Source organism: Neophocaena asiaeorientalis, unplaced genomic scaffold (genome assembly GCF_003031525.2).
Source record: "Neophocaena asiaeorientalis asiaeorientalis breed wild unplaced genomic scaffold, Neophocaena_asiaeorientalis_V1.1 scaffold202, whole genome shotgun sequence".
Lineage (NCBI taxonomy): Eukaryota > Metazoa > Chordata > Mammalia > Artiodactyla > Phocoenidae > Neophocaena > Neophocaena asiaeorientalis.
In genome coordinates, this window is record NW_020172627.1 from 3,564,426 (window position 1) to 3,583,791 (window position 19,366).

A 19,366-nucleotide genomic window follows, 5' to 3' on the forward strand; every position below is an offset into this window, starting at 1 on the left:
AACCAGGTGGGAATGAGAAGAGTCGCGAGCTTGGTCGCCTCATCCAGGTCGCCTTCCGCTCGCCCTGGCAGCGCCGAGCGCGCGCCCTGCCGCGGGGGTCCCGTCTGGCGGCCTCTGGGCATGCTCAGTAGCGGCGGCGGCCGCGGGTCGCGCAGTAGGAAGCTCGCGGCTGAGGCGGCGGTGCCGGCGGCGCTGACGCGCGCGCGGCAGCTAAGGGGACTGGAGGACGGCGGGAGGGGGCGGGGGCACGGGAGGTGGGGCCGCCGTCGCCGTCAAGGCCCCAGGGAGCGCGGGGCGCCACAGCCGACGCCGCTCATCCGCTGGGGTCAGTCTCCTGGGCTGCGCCCGGGTCGGCGGCTGCGGCGGCTGAGCAACGGGAGCCGAGAGGCGCGCTCCGCCGAGAGTTGGGCAGGGCGAGCCCGCGCCTTCGCGGCGTCATGGGCCCCCTCCTTGGGCCACAGAGGGCACCAGCCGCAGGAACCCCCGGGCCTCCTCGCGGCCGAGCCTGAGCGACCCCCGGGTTCTCCGGCGTCCCCTCCCTCCGCCTTATTTTCTTCGCTGCTCTCGCTGCTGCTGCCGCTTCAGCTCTCCGTTATGGCAACGGAGCCGCCATCCCCTCTCCGGCTTGAGGCGCCCGGCCCCCCAGAAATGCGGACCCCACCGGCGGGCGAGACCTCCCGCGAGGGCACCCTGAAGCCGGCGGGCAGCAGGCTCCGCTTCCTCAACGGCTGCGTGCCCCTCTCGCATCAGGTGGCCGGGCACATGTACGGGAAGGACAAAGTGGGTAAGTGGGGGTGGCGCGGAGCTCGCCGCACCCCTTCCGCCTTCGCGAGCCCCGGGCCGGCCGAGGTAGCCTGGGGCTCGCTGGCCGTGCCGGACGCCCCTCCGGGTGTGTACGCCGCACCCCCGGTCTCTTCCGCTTTCCCCCAGAGCCTCGCGACCCGTGCAGCAGGGGCTCGAAAAGTGGGACGATTTCTGGGGTGTGGGGCGTCAGACGGGCAGCAGGAGGTGGCGGGGAGAGGAGTGTCTGCTCTCCCCAGGGAGGGTGGGTATTGATTGAAGACGGCTTTCGTTGTTAGTGAAAATAAGGAACTTCGTTTTTACTGGACGGGGAAGTAAATTCTCCCCTGAGCACAAGGTCTGTTTATTATAGGCGGGCAGCTAGTATTGCAAAAGAAAAGGAATGAAATGCATATGATGCTAATCTAGTGCTTCTCTTTTGGGTGCAGCTGCATAGCTGGAGGGGACGAAACAAGTGTTTTTTGTTTTTTGTTTTAGAATGTTTGTTTGCTTGGGTTTTGGTTTTGGTTTTGGAAGCTTGTCCTGGTTTATCCGGGATGTTTATCCGGGATCTCTCTCCGCGCCCCCTTGAGAGGTTTTTCTGATATCTCCTGGATTTCTCCGGGAGGCGTGGTTTCAGGAATGCTGAAACTCGGATTCACGGTAGGAAATACACCCTACTATTGTATTAGGGTGGTACACAGATAAGACAATCAGTTATTCTTGATCATCTTTATAAGATTGTGTCATGGCCTGTGTAGTACATTTTTTGAGTCACGGCGTTTAAAGCACAATCCAGGGCCTTTTTATTCTCTTGGTGATGTAAAAGTTCGGTTTAGAAACTGGAATTCACCTAGCTTACACTGGTTCTTAGGCCATGATTACTTGGAGAATCAGATGGAGGCGTATGTGAGTCATGCAGATCTTAGACCTGACAATTTGGTTTGTGCTGGTAAGATGATTCCAGTTTAGGCTGGTAAGATAATACTGACATTTTTAGGCGAGGTAACTGAAGCCAAGGCTGGTTAAGTGACAAGCCTAAAGTCACAAAGCTACTGTGTGTAGAATCTGGAAACCAAGGGTCCTGCTTCAGAGCACTTTTTTTCCCACCGTGTATTGTGCTTGTAGAAAACCACTCAAACAAGGATTTCTGGAAATGGATGAGATTGAATGTATGTTATTTCCCAAAGAACATTTCCCACTACTTTGATCTTTACCTACTCCTTTTCTCTTTTTCAAAATTAGGGGTTAATGATGTGTCAGTTGCGTGCCTTTTTCCCCATTAAATTGTTAGTTAACTTGTTCCTTGAAGTTAGGTCTCTCTATATATTGATACATAATTTGTCTTTTTCTGAACTATTTGAGAGTAGGTTGTATATATCATGCCCCTTTACACGAGTAATACCTCAGCGAGTATCTCCTAAGAATGTACTTTAGTGTGTATTTCTGTAACCACAGCACATTTATCAAATATGGAAAGTTTAACCATACAATGCTTTAATCTGTAGTCCATATTCTGCTTTTGTCAACTCTTCCAATAATGTCTTTTATCGTATTTGTTTTTTTCGGCATAGGAACTAGTCCAGGACCATTTGTTGCATTTAGTTGTCATGTCTCTTGGAATTCTTTAATTTGTAAGTTTCTCAGCCTTTCTTTTTTTTTTATGATATTATCAATTTTGAAGACTACAGGCTATTTTATAAAATATTGTTTAATTTGGATTTCTGATGGGTTCTTATGATGAGATTCAGGTGATACATTTCTGGCTGGAACATTATAAAAGTCTGTCCTTCTTAGGGTGTCACGTCTAAAGTCCACAATGTCTATCTGCCCATTATTAGTGATATTAACTTGATCATCTGGTCCAAGTGTGGTCTGGCTTCTCTAGTACATAGTTAATATTTTCCACCTTGCAATAATAAGCTGTCTATAGAGAGATGCTTTAAGATCATGCAGATATTGGGGTCCTCATATTTTACCCCTAGCTTAGACATCTATTGATGATTCTTGCCTGAAGCAGCCTTTACTCTGATAGTTGAAAAATTGTGATTTTTCCAATTCTACCACTCCCTCTATTTTTTTTTTTTTTTTTTTTGCGGTACGCGGGCCTCTCACTGTTGTGGCCTTTCCCATTGCGGAGCACAGGCTCCGGACGCGCAGGCTCAGTGGCCATGGCTCACGGGCCTAGCTGCTCCATGGCATGTGGGATCTTCCCGGACTGGGGCATGAACCCATGTCCTCTGCATCGACAGGCAGACTCTCAACCACTGCGCCACCAGGGAAGCCCACTCCCTCTATTTTAACAGTCAGCATTCTGTTGTAAGAAATAGCCCTCAGATAGGAAGAAAAAAAAAAAAGCCTTCCACTCACAGATACAGAGAACAAACTAATGGTTACTAGAGGGGAGGGGCAGGGGGAGGAGCAAAATAGGTGAAGGGGATTAAGAGGTACAAACTATGAGGTATAAAATAAGTTACAAGGATGTAATGTACAACACAGGGAATATAGTCAATATTTTATTTATTGAAGTATAGTTGACTTTGTAAGAAAAGGAAAAAAAAAGAGATAGCCCTCCATTACTACTATGCATACGTGTTCTTTACCACTGTTCCACCAGGGAAGCCCATGTGTTCTTTTTTATGATCACTTTGGAGTCGTGGATTCTTATTTTATAAAGTGTCATAACCCATTATAGAACTTGTTTATTTTGTTGTCCAAATTGTCCTAGATTTGGCCAATTGGGAGCACCTACTTCTTTTCTGTCACAAGTTATTTTTGCCTTATCTCGTGCCTTCCCTTCCCAGCTCTGGAACCAGCCATTTTCTCTAAGGAGCCCTCGTTCATTTTTAGTGGGAAATGGTATTTAGAAACCAAGATCTGGGTGCAGGTTTGCTCATTGCCACTAGGGTGTCATTGCTTCCAGGTCTTTTCAATACACGTAACTAAAAAGTATGTATAAATATTTTAGAAATCATAAGTACATACTGATACTTCCAGTTTCATTCCAACTCCACAGAGTTTTTTTCCTTTTCCTGATTCTAAATTTGTTTCCTGTTTGCCTCAGTGAGAACCTGGCTCCCAGCAATATTAACTTTTTCTTAATCCTATAATCTTCAGGATTTCTATACCCATACTACTCTAGAAAACAAACCTAGAATAAAGAGTGCAAGATGAGATTCCCTTTTACTGAAGGTATGTGGTTGGAAACTCTTCAAAGGTTATTTGGGTTAGAATTTTGTGTGTGTGTGTGGTTATTTTTAACCCCCTCTTCTCAATGGTAATATTATTCATTCGAAATACAGTTGGATTCATTTGTTTCTGTTTAAATTCAGTTCCCTTCCTTCAGTGATATATCAATATTTTTGAATGGTTATAAAATTACTATGCTTCCAAAAGTCAGAACTTTACAAAAAGGTATATCAGAAGTGTCACTCTATTCCTTATCACTCCATCCCATTTCTCAGCATCCCTTGTAGTTAACCAATTTCATTGTTTTCTGATTTATTGTTTCTGAGTTTCTTGTTGCAGAAATAAGCAGATCTCTGTAAGTTTTCTCATTTTCCCTTCTTTCTGACACAAAAAGTGATATGCTGTATATACTGTTTTGGACGTTGCTTTTTAAACTTAACAATATCTCCTAGAAATCAGTATTATCAGTTCATAGAGTGCTTCCTCATTGTTTTTTTACAGCTCATTTGTACTGTATTGTGCATATTCCCCAGTTATTTCAATTTCTTGAATTTCCTTTTGGACTTTTGTTTCACTGATTTGTTTATCCTAGCAATAATACCTCATTGTCTTAATTTAAGCTGCTGTATAATAAGTCTTGATGTATGGTAGAATAAACATCCCACTTTCTTTTTCAAGATTATCTTGATTTCTGGCCCTTTGCATTTCTGTATAGATTTTAAATCAACTAGTCATTTTCCCCAAGAAACCTGATAAGATTTTGTGTCTGCTTTGAATCTATAGATTGCTTTGATGAGATTTGATTTCTTTATAATCCTGAGTCTTCCAGTATTTGAATATGGTCTATCTCTCCATTTATTTAGGCCTTCTTTAATTCTCTTAGACATAGTTTTCAGTGTAAAGGTCTTACACTAGATTTTCCCTAGGTATTTGATGCTACTGTAAATCATCCTTCCTTTTTAAAGAATTTGTATGTGTGGGAACATTTCAAACTTAGAAAAGTTGCAAGTATAGTACAATGAACTGAATGAATGAATGAATATATTACCATTCATCTAGATTTACCTATTATTAATGTTTTGCCACATTTGCTTTATTACTCTCTGCATATGGTAATGATTTTGCAGAACCATTTTTAAAAAATTGCAGGCATCATGATCCCTTTCCTCTAAATAATTGTGTATCTTCTAAAAATAAGAATATTTTCTTACCTAACCATGGTGAAATTATCAATTCCAGAATATTTCCATTTGGCTTTTGCCATTATTCCTATAGTATTCTTTATAGCAATTTTCCCCTAATATTCTTTATAACAGTTTTTCCCCTTCTAAGGCTATATACATTACATTTAGTTGTTATGAGCCTTTAGTTGCCTGTCATATGGAGCAGTTTTTAAATTTTTCTTTATGTTTCATAACTATGAAATATTTGAAGAGTATAGGCATATGGCTTTTTAGAATATTCTTTAAGTTTGTCTAATTATTTCCTCATGCTTAGAATCAGATGAATGTATTTTTGGTAAGAATACTTATGAATTATGTTGTTTTCTTGAAGCATCATATCATAAAGCACAGGATGTCAGTTGCATTGCTGGTGATATATTGGGATGGCCAAAAAGTTCCTTTGGTTTTTAAGGAAAAATAAAAGACACATTATTCATTTTCACCAAGAACTTTATTGAGCATTGTATTCACCATATTCTTCTAATAACCTTCCGCCATTTTTCAGGCTTCATAATTCCATCTTCCCAAGACTTTTTATCTTTTTGAGCAAAGAACTGTTCCAGGTGACTTTTACAGCCTTCCAGGGAATTGAAATTTTTCCTATTAAGAGAATTTTGTAAAGAACGAAATAAATGGAAATCCAAAGATGCAATGTCTGGTGAATACGGCGGATGAATCAGAACTTCCCAGCCAAGCTGTAACAGTTTTTGCCTGGTCATCAAAGAAACATGCGGTTTTGCATTATCCTGATGGAAGATTATGTGTTTTCTGTTGACTAATTCCAGATGCTTTTCATCGAGTGCTGTTTTCAGTTGGTCTAATTGGGAGCAGTACTTCTTGTGATTAATCGTTTGGTTTTCCGGAAGGAGCTCATAATAGAGGACTCCCTTCCAATCCCACCATATATACAACATCACCTTCTTTGGATAAAGACCAGCCTTTGGTGTGGTTGGTGGTGCTTCATTTTGCTTGCCCCACAGTCTCTTCAGTTACACATTATTGTACAGTATCCATGTTTCATCACCCATAACAATTTGTTTTAAAAGCAGAACGTTTTCGTTATGTTTAAGTAGAGAATCGCATGTGGAAAGAAGGTTTTTTTCTGCTTAATTTATGTGGAATCCAAACATCAAAGCGATTAACATAACCAAGCTGGCGCAAATGATTTTCAACCCTTGATTTGTATATTTTGAGTATGTCGGCTATCCACCACGTGGTATAACGTTGATTGTTCTCAATTAATGTCTCGATTTGATTAATCACCATCAATTTCAACTGGTCTACCCGACCGTGGAGCATCGTCCAGCGAGAAATCGCCATCATGAAACTTTGTAAACCACTTTTGACATGTTTGATCAGTGACAGAACCTTCTCCATACACTGCACAAATCTTTATTTGCATTTCAGTTGCATTTTTACCTTTCTTGGAATAATAAAGCATAATATGCCAAAAATGTTGCTTTTTTCTTCCATCTTCAATATTAAAATGGCTACACAAAAATTCACCAATTTTGATGTTTTTTTTTAATCCATGCTGATATGACAGCTGTCACAATATAATCTAACAAAATTGTTTCGAATGAAGTTAAAGACAGCTAAGTGCTACTAGAGTCAGCTTACGGAAAAAACCAAACGAATCTTTTGGCCAACCCAATAACTGATCACCTGATTAAATGATATTGCCAGATTTTTCCACCGTGAAGTTTTATTTTTCCTATTGTAGGTAAATAATTTGAGAGGAATATTTTGAGACTGTTAAAATATCACGTTTCTCGTCAAAGTTTTCATCAAATGTTGTAAGCACCCATTGATGATATTTGACCAACTCACTAATTACTGTTAGTTGGAAAATGGTAATGTTCTAACTCTCTTATTCCTGCTACATGTTAGTTGTCATTCTTCTTTTTTTTTTTTTTTTTTTTGGCTGCACAGCATGGCAGGCAGGCAGGATCTTAGTTCCAGGACAGGGATCAAACCTGTGCCCCCTGCAGTGGAAGCGCAGAGTCTTAACCACTGGGCTGCCAGGGAAGCCACTATTTTGGTTTTTGGGTTTTTTGGCATTCTTCTATAAGGAATATAGATTTCCCTCCTCTGTCTCTATCTCTCTCTCTTTCTTTAATTAGTAGGTTGGAGTAATGGATTTTTCAAACTTCAGTGAATGGGTCTTAATCCATTATTGTTGCTACTTACTTTGATGCTCAGTTGTCCCAGATTTCGGCAGTGGGAGCTTCTTCAAGCTGGCTCCTGTGCCTTTTTTTTTTTTTTTAATATTTATTTATTTTGGCTGTCTTATCCACTGAATCACCAGGAAAGTCCCTCCTGTGCCTTTTTAACATTTCCATATTTTCTTTTAAAGCATTTTCTCACATTGTGGCATGAAAAGATGTCCCATGTTCATCTTGTACTTTCCCTGTCCCAGTCCTAGAATGAACCACTATTTTCTTCAAGAACCTGGTTCCTTTGGGGGTAAATGGTATTTAAAAACCAGGATCTGGGCAACAGGTGTATTCTTTGCTCCTTTAGTGTGGTTGCTGTTTGTCCTTTCAGCAGACTAGATTAAGAAATAAATAATTTCATATTCTTAAAAATTAGAGTTCAGGGCTTCCCTGGTGGCACAGTGGTTGAGAGTCCACCTGCTGATGCAGGGGACACGGGTTCGTGACCCGGTCCGGGAAGATCCCACATGCCGCGCGGAGCGGCTGGGACTGAGAACCATGGCCGCTGAGCCTGCGCGTCTGGAGCCTGTGCTCCACGACGGGAGAGGCCACAACAGTGAGAGGCCCGCGTACTGCAAAAAAAGAGTTCATATTCATACCTGTAATTAAAATTTAATATCTCAGTGTTCTTTACCTCCCCCTGTTCTATATCTCCCTTTTTTCTCACAGAGAACTCTGTCTCCCCAGACATCAGTGTATTTACTCATTTTGGAATATTTATTTATTTATTATTATTTTTTAAAGGTTATTATTCTTTATCTTTATTTTTGGCTGTGGCGGGTGGGCTTCTTTCTAGTTGTGGCGTGTGGGTTTTCTCTCTCTGGTTGTGGCACGCGGGCTCCAGAGCACGGGGGCTCTGTAGTTGTGGCTCGAGGGCTTAGTTGCCCCACGGCATGTGGGATCTTAGTTCCCCGAACAGGGATTGAACCCACAGCCCCTGCATTGGAAGGCAGATTCTTTACCACTGGACCACTGAAGTCCCCTGAAGTGTACTATTTTTTGTTTTGTTTTGTTTTGCTCCACATAGAGTATAAGCCCTTCCCTCTGTTTAGGGTGAGGGGCTGATAAATCATATTCCCCCTTGAATTTAATTGAGCGGGTGTGGACTGCAGTCTTAGATTCAGTTCACCTGGTATTGGTTCAGCCTTCCAAGATGCTTCCTTTCTTATCATGACTGTCTTTTGGCTGTGAGGTATTTGGCTGCAGTATAAGGTACTATTGGTTTACTTTTAGATCCTGGAATTCATTCACTGGGAGAATGCCTGGTATTACTATCTTCTACTCCATGTCTGCTTTCTCTGAAAACTTGGAGTGGGTGTTTTGCAGAGTGAGTAGTGTGGGAGAATTGCTGGACCAAGCAATCTATTTTTGTGTTAGGACTATTGTCTCTAATCCATCCTGCTACCCCCCACTGTTGTCTACAGTCTGGCTGATTTCTGCTTGCCTGCTAAAATATTTGTCTAATGGCAGGTTTACCTGTCTCCAGATGAGGTGTCTGCCCCAAGATAGGGAAGCTTCATGGTTCTCTTCTCACTTATGAATGCTCCATTCCGCCCCCCCCACAACCACAGTTCAGTTCATCAAGGAGTTTTTACATCTACCATTCTTCATTAGCCTATTGAAAATGTCTGTTTCCATGGGAGTGAAGAACTTTCTTGTTCTACATCCCAGCCTTTGGGAATAGAATTTCTCTTTAGTAACTTTTAGCTCTATTAGACTGCTCCTTGAAGTCCCAAAAACCTCTACCAACCAATCTTATCCATATGAATTAATGTTTACCTTCCTTCTAGTCTATAACTAGGACTTAAAACAAATAAACTTGATTACTGTTTCTCTTAAGTTGGTACTTTCTGCCTCTGTTGATTAAACTCTGCATTTTTGTCATGATTAAAAATTCCTGGCATTGCCAAAAGAAATAGAAACTTAAGTGGTGTATTTTACCAAAATTGTAAATAGATTTATTTGAGCTATGTTGTGTTCTAACTAGTGTGATTTTATGAAATCTCAATATATGAAAATTTAAGATTTTAACATATAAACTTGGGAATGAATCTTCATGGCATAGTGACAGGGGCAGTGCTAGTATATATATGTGATGACTTTAGAAAAAGTTTTTCCCTTTGAGTGGACATATTATAAAAAGTTACCTCTTCCTGCTCCAGGCTTGGCCCCTGATTTCAGCCCCCACTTTCCCCATTGCCTAGGTGCCCTCATGCTATCTGTATAGCTGTACACAGTGCATCTGAATCAGGAAAAAATTTTAGTTGCTTTCTTATAACAGATGAGAGAAACAAAAAAATTACAAAGTAGGAAATTCATATAGAACCATTGTTAACATTTTTTTGTTTGCTTAATAAAAGTGGGATCAATTTATGCTACTGCTTTTAACTTGCTTCTTATTTAACTATAAATTAACATCTCCTGGAAAGTCTATCACTGAAGAATTTCTGTAAAAATTTACATGTGTTCATTTATTAGAAAGTCTGAGGGGGCTACAAGGGAAACAGTGGTTGGAGACAATAAAACCAAGCTGTTTAGAATTTGTGTTCTGGTGCTTTGCATATAACAAGCACTGAAATGTTAAAATTTCTGAAATAAGTGTAAGGAATCCCTTAAATTTATGAAAGTGGTTTATCTGTAACTTTAGGAACAAATCTACGATGCAAGATACGCTATTATTTAAACCATTTTAAAATATGTGACTTTTGTTCTGTAGGTATACTGCAACATCCAGATGGCACAGTTTTGAAACAGTTGCAGCCACCTCCGAGGGGTCCAAGAGAGCTGGAATTCTATAATATGGTAAGTGAGGTAAGATTTGTTTCGTTGTATTCAAAGTGTTTTTCATAGCCTTCTGGTGATGACTCAGTAAAAAATACATTTGACAACATGTCTTAGTATACTGTGTATGTGACTGAAACAAAAGCTTCAAGAAATACAATGCTTATCTTTACCGATGCATTCTTGTATTTTCTATTCTACTTCATTTTTTAAAGATTTGATCTACTAAATTGATTTCAATTGATGGGTTGTGACCTACATTTTGAAAAACGCTTAGCTGAGAGACTGTATTTCTCAGAAGTGCTGAGTTTAAATAGGTGTTTTTTTACTACAGGATTTCTTAGAGCCTTGAATGTGCTAAAGTGTTCTGTGCAACTCCAAAGGAGGGTAAGGGTGAAAGGGAGCACTTAACATCTAATTAACCATATTACTAGGAGTACTTTTTTAAAAACTTATTTATTTATTTACCATCTTTATTGGAGTATAATTGCTTTACAGTGGTGTGCTAGGAGTATTTTTCAGAACATTCACAGTGTTTTGCAACTGCCACTTCTGTCTAGTTACAGAACATTTTTATCACATGAAAGAAAACCCTGTACCCATTAAGCCATGATGCCCTATTCCTCCCTCCCCATAATCCCTGCCAACCACCAATCTGCTTTCTATGGACTTAACTATTCAGGGTATTTCGTATAATTAGAGTTTCACAATATGTGACTTTTTGTGTCTAGCCTCTTTTGTTGAGCATGTTTTTAAGGTTTGTGGTATGCATTAGTACTCTGTTCCTTTTTATGGCTGAGTAATACTCCATTATACTTAGATACCACATTTTGTTTATCCATTCACCCATTGAAGAACATTTGGATTGTTTCCATCTTTTGGCTTTTGTAGATAGTGCCTTTATGAACATTTATGTATAAGTATTTGTTCGAGTACCTGTTTCCAGTTATTTTAGATATATACCCAGGAGTGGAATTGCTGGGTCATATAGTAATTCTACACTTAACTACTTGAGGAACTGTCGGAAGTGTTTCCCAAAGTGGCTGCACTATTTTACATTTTTACCACTAATGTATGAGGGTTCCAGTTACTCCATATCCTCACCAACACATGTTAGTTATTATTATTATTTTTTAAATGGGCATTCAAGTGAGTGTGAAGTGTTAATCTTACTGTGGTTTGTTTTGATTTTCATTTCCCTAATGGCTAATGATGTTGAACATCTTTTCATGTACTTATTGACCATGTGTGTATCTTCTCTGGAGTAACGTCTAGTTAGATCTTTTGCTCATTTTTTCATTGGGTTGTCTTTACCTTTTTTCCATGTTTTAGATACAAATCCTGTATCAGATATGTGATTTGTAAATATTTTCTCCTGTTCTTTGGGTTGTCTTTTCACTTTCTCGTTAGTGTCCTTCAAAGCATAGACTTTGTGTCATATTTAAGGTCATGAAGGTTTATGCTTATATTTTCTTCTAAGAATTTTATAACTATAACTCTTAAATTTAGTGCAAGTAAAAACACGATGCAAACCAAAACAAAAAACAAGTACTGCTATAATGCTTTACCACCATTAGCTCATTTAACAACAACCTGTGAGTTAGGTACTATTTTTATCCTCATTTTTTACTAAGGCATAATTAGTTTAAATAATTTGACCAAGATCATTCAAACAGTTAATGATGGCCCCTGGATTTGAACATAGGCAGTCTTATCTCTAGAATATGCTTTTAACTGCTAACACTGCTTCTTTTTTGAGGAAAGTATTTTATATTTACTCTGCAAAAGTCTTGCACATAATTTGTTGGATTTATTCTAGGTACCTTATTTTTTGTTTCTATTGTAAATAGTATTTTTTTGAATTAAGTTTTCCAATGATTGCTAATACACAAGAATGAAATAGATATTTGTATAGTGTTCTTATATATAGTAATCTTGCTGAAATCTTTTTGTTTTTTGCCTGCACCGTGAGGCATGTGGGATCTTAGTTCCCCGACCAGGGATCAAACCCGCATGCATCCCTTGCAGTCAGGGACTTTAGTTCAGTGCTTAATTGAAGCAATGGTGGGGGCATCTTCCTCTCATTTAGTAGAAGTGCTTCTAACATTTCCCCTTTAAAGTATGACTTTCGATCCAAGTTTTTGAGAGGTACTTCTCCCCAGGTTAAGGAAATTGCTTTCTTTGTGAGTCAAGATTCTGTCAAGGAACAAATGGTGCACTCTGTCAGTTTAATAAAAGAACTGTAGTCAGAGTTTAAGGCCACCTGCAAGAGATAATGCCATACCATCCCTGGGCCTAATCGGCAAGGAGAGGGAGTGGTTGCTGGAACTCTGGGAGGGTAACTTTATGAGAAGACTTGAACTGATAAGGAGGGAACTAGAGAAGTAAATAAGCTGACCTCAAGTCTTCTCCTACCCTCCAGTCTCTTGTACCAGGAAGAGACAATGGCAAGAGGGCAAGGAACCCCCCTTGATGCAGTCGATTCATATGAGCTTCTTGGGGAAGGAGAAGAAGATACGTAACATCCTTCCTATTTTTATTTCAAGAAACAATTCAAAATATGAACGGGTATTGAATATTTTTCAGCTGCCTTTCTGTATCTGTTGAAAAGGTCATATGAGTTTCCTCTTTTAATCTGTTAATGTGGTAAATGCCATAATAGATTTCTAACATTACACTACCTTTCATTTTTGAAATAAAACCTACTTGGACATGTCTTTTTAAATTTGTTTTTTAATAATATGCATTACTGGATTTTGTTTGCTAGTGTTTTATTTAAGATTTTTTCCAGCTATACTCATAAGTGAGATTGGACTATTATTTCTTCACATATTGTCCTTGTCTGGTTTTGATATCAAGTTTCTTTTAGCATCATAAAATGAGTTGAGAAGCATTTCTTTCTCTATTTTGTGGAAGAATTTGTATCAGATAAGGATTTTGTTCCTTAAAGGCTTGATAAAACTTAACCTATGAATTCATCTGAGTGGCCTGTTGTCTTTTTCTTCCTTTCCTCCTTTCCATCCATCTTTTTTTCTCTCATTCTTTGCTTGGAAGGGATTTGTGTGTGTATATATTTAAAGATCTTTATTGGAGTATAATTGCTTTACAATATTGTGTTAGTTTCTGCTGTATAACAAAGTGAATCAGCTATATGTATACATATATCCCCATATCCCCTCCCTCTTGCATCTCCCTCCCACCCTCCCTATCCCACCCCTCTAGGTGGTCACAAAGCACTGAGCTGATCTCCCTGTGCGATGCTGCTGCTTCCATCTACTTTACATTTGGTAGTGCATATATGTCAGTGCTACTCTCTCACTTAGTCCCAGCTTACCCTTCCCCAAGGGATGTATTTTTAAACTAATGATTCAGTTTCTTAAATGTCTTGATTTTTTCTTTGTTAATGTGATAGTAAAATACAGATTATAGTTTGTTTTATATAATTACCCACCTGGCAGAGTTCTTCATAGTATTTTTTAAAATGCTATGCTAGTTTAGTTATGACTCCCTTTTAATTCCTGATATTGTTTATTTGCTGTTTTTCTCTATCAGCTTGACCAAAACGTTCTTTATTTACTCTCCTTTTTTCAGTATAGTAGCTCTATCCTCATCTATGACAAGTCCTTAAGTTCAGATATCCTTTGGTTCAAGCCTTCAGAGTGGACCTCTATGAGCCCAACATCACTGCTCAGCTTAGCACTTTGGGTTTCCTCTTTATTTTAGATCCATATGAATTTCCTTTTTAACCTTGGGAGCTCAGTTATGCGTTTAAGAAAATATTTGTTATATTTTATCCTACATTTCTAGGTAGAAAGCTTTTTAGGTTATCTTGCTTGGCATATTGCAGTAAATACCAGTCTTACTACTTTAAAAAAATATTTAAAGTAAGAAGAGAAAGTTTACCTTTCTACTCTTCCAGTTTTTATCTTTTCACTTATAAATATATCATAGACTTCTTTAGGTAAGTACATAGAGATATACTTGGTTCCTCCATCTTGTTGTTAGGTCATCATGAACACTCTGTGCCCTCACTCTCATTGTGCCAGGAACAGAGGGATGATAAGGTACACCCTGCTCTTAATTACCTTGGCCCATAAGTGACTAATATCACTTATGCTCATATTTCAATAGGGGAACCTGGGAAATACAATGTATCATGTGGATATTTGGTGAGTTTCTGCCATACTTGAGTTTATTCTGTAGAATTATGTTGTATGTAACTACTTGACATAAATGTGGTGTGAAACATAGAATTCTGATACTGAGATTTCATGAGCATTTTACGTGAGTAAACTTAAGTGGTTTTGGATAATTAGGTAGACCTTATTTGACAAGAGTTAATGGGATAAGATGTCTTACAAGTTGTTTTTAAAACAAAAATATTTTCTCTCCTTTTCTAGGAAAAAAGTTAAGAATCTAGTTCCAGGATATCTGGATATTTCTAGTCTTTTCTAGAATTATTACTGGTTATAAATCAAAGAATTAAATGAGCAATAGTAGTTAGACTTGGGTTTCCCTGGTGGCGCAGTGGTTGAGAGTCTGCCTGCCAATGCAGGGGAACACGGGTTCGTGCCCTGGTCTGGGAAGATCCCACATGCCACGGAGTGGTTGGGCCCGTGAGCCATGGCCGCTGTGCCTACGCATCCGGAGCCTTTGCTCCGCAGCGGGAGAGGCCACAACAGTGAGAGGCCCGCGTACCGCAAAAAAACACAAAAAACCCCACAAAATAATGGTTAGACTTGCATTGAGTTAAACGATATATTTTTTTGAGATAAAATCACAATTTCCTTACAGATATAAAACAAATACATGGTAAAGATTTTGCTAAACTCATCATTTAATGAGGGAACTAGGCAGATTTAAAACTGGTTCAAAAGAGAAGTCAAAGAAGCACAAATTTATATGGCTTAAAGGGAAGGTAGAATGAGTGTACATAAGAACACTGTAAACTCTCGTCTTTCAGAGGGTTTGGAGAGAAGTCATTTGACCCTCCTCTAGGCCAGAATTTATTTTCATGTCTGTGGGCAAGAATTCTTTTGCATTTGCTAAGAATTATCTATAACTAACTTTGTTGTAAAATAGTTCAAGGACAGTGAAAGGCTAGAATTACATAACCAAGAAGAATGTGCTCTAAACAGTACATGGTTTTTCATTGAAGACACATAGTAATCTTTTTTTTCCCCCAGATTTACTTCCAGTTAAAACTCATACCAGATAAACTATGATTCAACAGTAGTGTGTTATTTGAGAAATGTGTGGGGCAATTATAAATAAAGCATTATAAGAAACTAACATGCAAATATTATATTTCTGTTTGTTTCAGGTTTATGCTGCTGATTGTACTGATGGTGTTCTTTTAGAGCTACGAAAATATTTGCCAAAATATTATGGTATCTGGTCACCTCCCACTGCACCAAATGGTAATCTTTTCTTTAAAATCCATCTTTCAGTCTTAATTCATGAGAGTTGCTTTTTAAAAGGCTTAAATAAGATTCAGCCTAATATATAAAAACAATATATCCATTTTTCTTACCACTTTTTCTCTTCTTCATGAAAGAAAACTTATTAATATTTTTGCTGCTCATAACCAGTTTCTTAGCATATACAAATTAATGACCAATCTCTTATAATTGAATGAAAATATATATACTAGTATTTAATACTGTATTAATTTACAGATGTTCTTTTTTCTGAACTTTTAATTTTTTTTAGTAATTTATTTATTTATTTATTTTATTTATTTTTGGCTGCATTGGGTCTTTGTTGCTGCACGCGGGCTTTCTCTAGTTGCGGCGAGCGGGGGCTACTCTTCGTTGCAGTGCACGGGTTTCTCATTGCAGTGGCTTCTCTTGTTGCGGAGCACTGGCTCTAGGCGTACGGGCTTCACTAGTTGTGGCACGCAGGCTCAGTAGTTGTGGCTCGTGAGCTCTAGAGCGCAGGGTCAGTAGTTGTGGTGCACGGGCTTAGTTGCTCCGTGGCATGTGGGATCTTCCCTGACCAGGGCTTGAACCCGTGTCCCCTGCACTGGCAGGCGGATTCTTAATGGTTGCGCCACCAGGGAAGCCCCTTCTGAACATATTGAGCAATTTCTTTTCCCATTTTGAAGAAAAGAAAATCAAGAAAAATATTTTCTTTGTGTACCTTCCTCCCTATCTTCTGTATCACTCCTTCATCCCCCACCTGCATGCTTTAAATAGCAGTCTTTTAAAAAATACTGGTAAGTTTCATAGTTAGAGGACAAAATGATCTATGTAAGGGCATAGCATTTCTTTCTTAATATTAGTTAATACTTGAAGCAGTATTTGCCACATCAAGGCCTTTGACAGCAGACAGAATTCAGTTAAACTGGTAGCATGACTGCTAATGATTGAAGAAGATTCATGAATGAGGGAAGAGTTTCAAACTTGACTGAGTTTAAGAATAACCCATAGGCTTGTTAAAATGCAAATTAATAGGCTCAATTCCCAGACATTTTGATTATGCAGATCTGTGCTGGAGTTTAGTGATATGCTTGTTCAAGTTTTTTTGATATAGATAGCGCTTGAACCACATTTTGAGAACAGGAAGAGAAGGGGGCTCCTTCTCTCCTTCTCTGAACAGTTTCAGCTTGTTCTTTTCCTCGGTTCTTTGTCTCCCTTCTACTCATTCACTACTTTTGCGAAGTTTCATTAATAGGGAATCATGGTATCTCCCTGTGAGTATCCTCAGATAATAGTAAATCAGTGGTTCCCCAGGGTATTTAGGATTCTTCTGTGTGTCAGTTGTATGGGGGGGGTGAGCTTTGCTTTGCTCTTCTTCCCTCTTCTCCTCTCCCCTCCTCTCCCTGCCCCTCTCCCCTTCTTTCCCTTTCCTTTCCTTTTCTTTTTTCTTTTCTCCCTCCCTGCCTCTTTCTTTCCCCTTCCTTTCCCTTATCTAATCTAGCCTCGGGATAGTTAAATGCTCAGTTTAAAAAATTATTTAGAAGGGGTAGAGGGAATTCCCTGGCGGTCCAGTGGTTAGGATTCTCCGCTTCCACTGCAGGAGGCATGGGTTCAATCTCTGGTTGGGGAGCTAAGATACCACATGCTGTGCAGTGCAGCCAAACCAAAAAATAAAAAAAATAAAAAATAAAAAATAAGGGGTAGAATAACTGAGCAAACAGCATCATTATTTTGAAAAGTAGAGTATACTGAAAGAATTTGGGTAAGAGAAGAAATATTTTAATTAAAAGTAACATTTTATAGTTTAGGATTACTGGCACATGATTTAAAAATCAAAGACTTACTAGCAATCAACAGCCTTTTTGGTCTTCAATACCAAATAATCTTGAGGGACATCTCTGCTAATGTATTGTAGAGCAGTAACTTTGAAGTCAGAAGACTTGGCTTCTACATTGGTTATTTCCAAATTTTGTGAACTTTGCTAACTCATCAACCTTTTGAGCTCCACATTTCTTCTATAAATGGAAAATAATATCACATAGAGTTGTGAAGATCACGTTATGTGAGAATGCTTTGTAAACTCTAATACTCTTATTTTAATATAAATGGAGATATTGGTGCTACTGAGATGAAAAGATGAGGTGAGGAAAATGAGAAAAGAGGAGAAAATGTCAATAGAAGTATACATATTTAGAGTGGTCCTGTAATACCACCAATTGTCTCAGGGAATTTCCTATTCCTTTCCAATTAAAAAAAAACTTAATTAATTAATTTATTTATTTTTTGCAGTACGCGGGCCTCTCACTGCTGTGGCCTCTCCCGTTGTGGAGCACAGGCTCCAGACGCGCAGGCTCAGCGGCCATAGCTCACGGGCGCAGCCGCTCCGCGGCATGTGGGATTCTCCCGGACCGGGGCACGAACCTGTATCCTCTGCATTGGCAGGCGGACTCTCAACCACTGCGCCACCAGGGAAGCCCATTTTAATTTATTTTTAAAAATAAAAACAAACAATTTTTTTTGGCTGTGCCTCGTGTCTTGGGGGAGTTCCCGACCAGAGATTGAACTGGGCCATAGCAGTGAAAGCGCCGAGTTCTAACCACTGGACCACCAGGGAACTCCCTTTCCAATTTTTTTTTTTTTAAATTTAGTTACTTTTAGCTGCATTGGGTCTTCGTTGCTGTGAGCAGTCTTTCTCTAGTTGCGGTGAGCGGGAGCTACTCTTTGTTGTGGCGCGCGGGCTTCTCATTGTGGTGGCTTCTCTTGTTGCAGAGCACGGACTCTAGGCGTGCAGGCTTCAGTAATTGTGGCTTGAGGGCTCTAGAGCGCAGGCTCAGTAGTTGTGGCGTACAGGCTTAGTTGCTCCGTGGCCTGTGGGATCTTCCCAGCTCAGGGCTCGAACCCATGTAGGGTTCCCTACATGGGCAGGCGAATTCTTAATCACTGCACCACCAGGGAAGTCCCGTTTCCAGTTTTTTAGCTATGGAAGGAGTTAGATAAAACTGTTGCACCATACAGATTGTTCAGCTTTGATTCTGCTAGAGAGTTCATGGAATCATCTTTCTGTTTTTATCATTTTGATTGTAAATGAAATAAATATAAGATAGGAAACTCTGACATCTTTAGCCCACGGGATCATGAAAACAAATATTTTCTTAAATTTTAGTAGAAAACTAGTTTGTATTACTGAACTTTACATAGTATTAAATTAATGACATAATTTATTTCTTGACTTTTTTTTCCCTCTTTTTATTTGAGCATCTTTTCTTATGTGCTCAAGGTAGAGTTTTATACAGCTTTGTATAATTCTTATAATCCAAAGTTGTAAGATGTAGAAAGTACTGCCAGTTTGCTCAGCAAATTATTGTCACTTAAGAGAAGCATAAGGATGTGCTGACCAATAGGGTTTTTTTCTTTTAAATTTTTAATGGCAGTTTTATTGAGATATAATTTATGTACCATAAAACTCACCCATTTAAAGTATACAATTCAGTAGTTTTTTGTTATAGAGTTATATAGTCATCACCATTAGCAAACCTTAGAACATGACCAGTGGGTTTTGTTTTTGTTTTTTAAGGTAAAACATTTGTTAGTAATTACATTTGAAGATTTGGAGCTATTTATACATATTAAATCTCATTTTACTTGTGTGTAAGTACATAGATGCCTAGTACATGTACTATCAAAAGCCTTTTATTGATAGTTATTTGGAGGAATGGAAAAGTGTATCTTCAAGTAGGTTTGAGCAAATTGAGAGTTC

General features: G+C 39.1%; 1 protein-coding gene across 2 annotated transcripts in view; it reads left to right on the forward strand.

The window, feature by feature from the left end:
* Positions 1-280: 280 nt before the first annotated feature.
* Positions 281-19,366, forward strand: part of IPMK (inositol polyphosphate multikinase) — a 41,241-nt gene continuing 22,155 nt past the window's right edge. For both annotated transcript variants that reach the window (XM_024739059.1, XM_024739061.1), the window contains exons 1-3: positions 281-784; positions 10,125-10,210; positions 15,513-15,609. In XM_024739059.1, the coding sequence (XP_024594827.1) occupies positions 595-784; positions 10,125-10,210; positions 15,513-15,609 (373 nt within the window). In that variant the 5' untranslated portion in view covers positions 281-594. The remainder of the gene's footprint in view (positions 785-10,124; positions 10,211-15,512; positions 15,610-19,366) is intronic.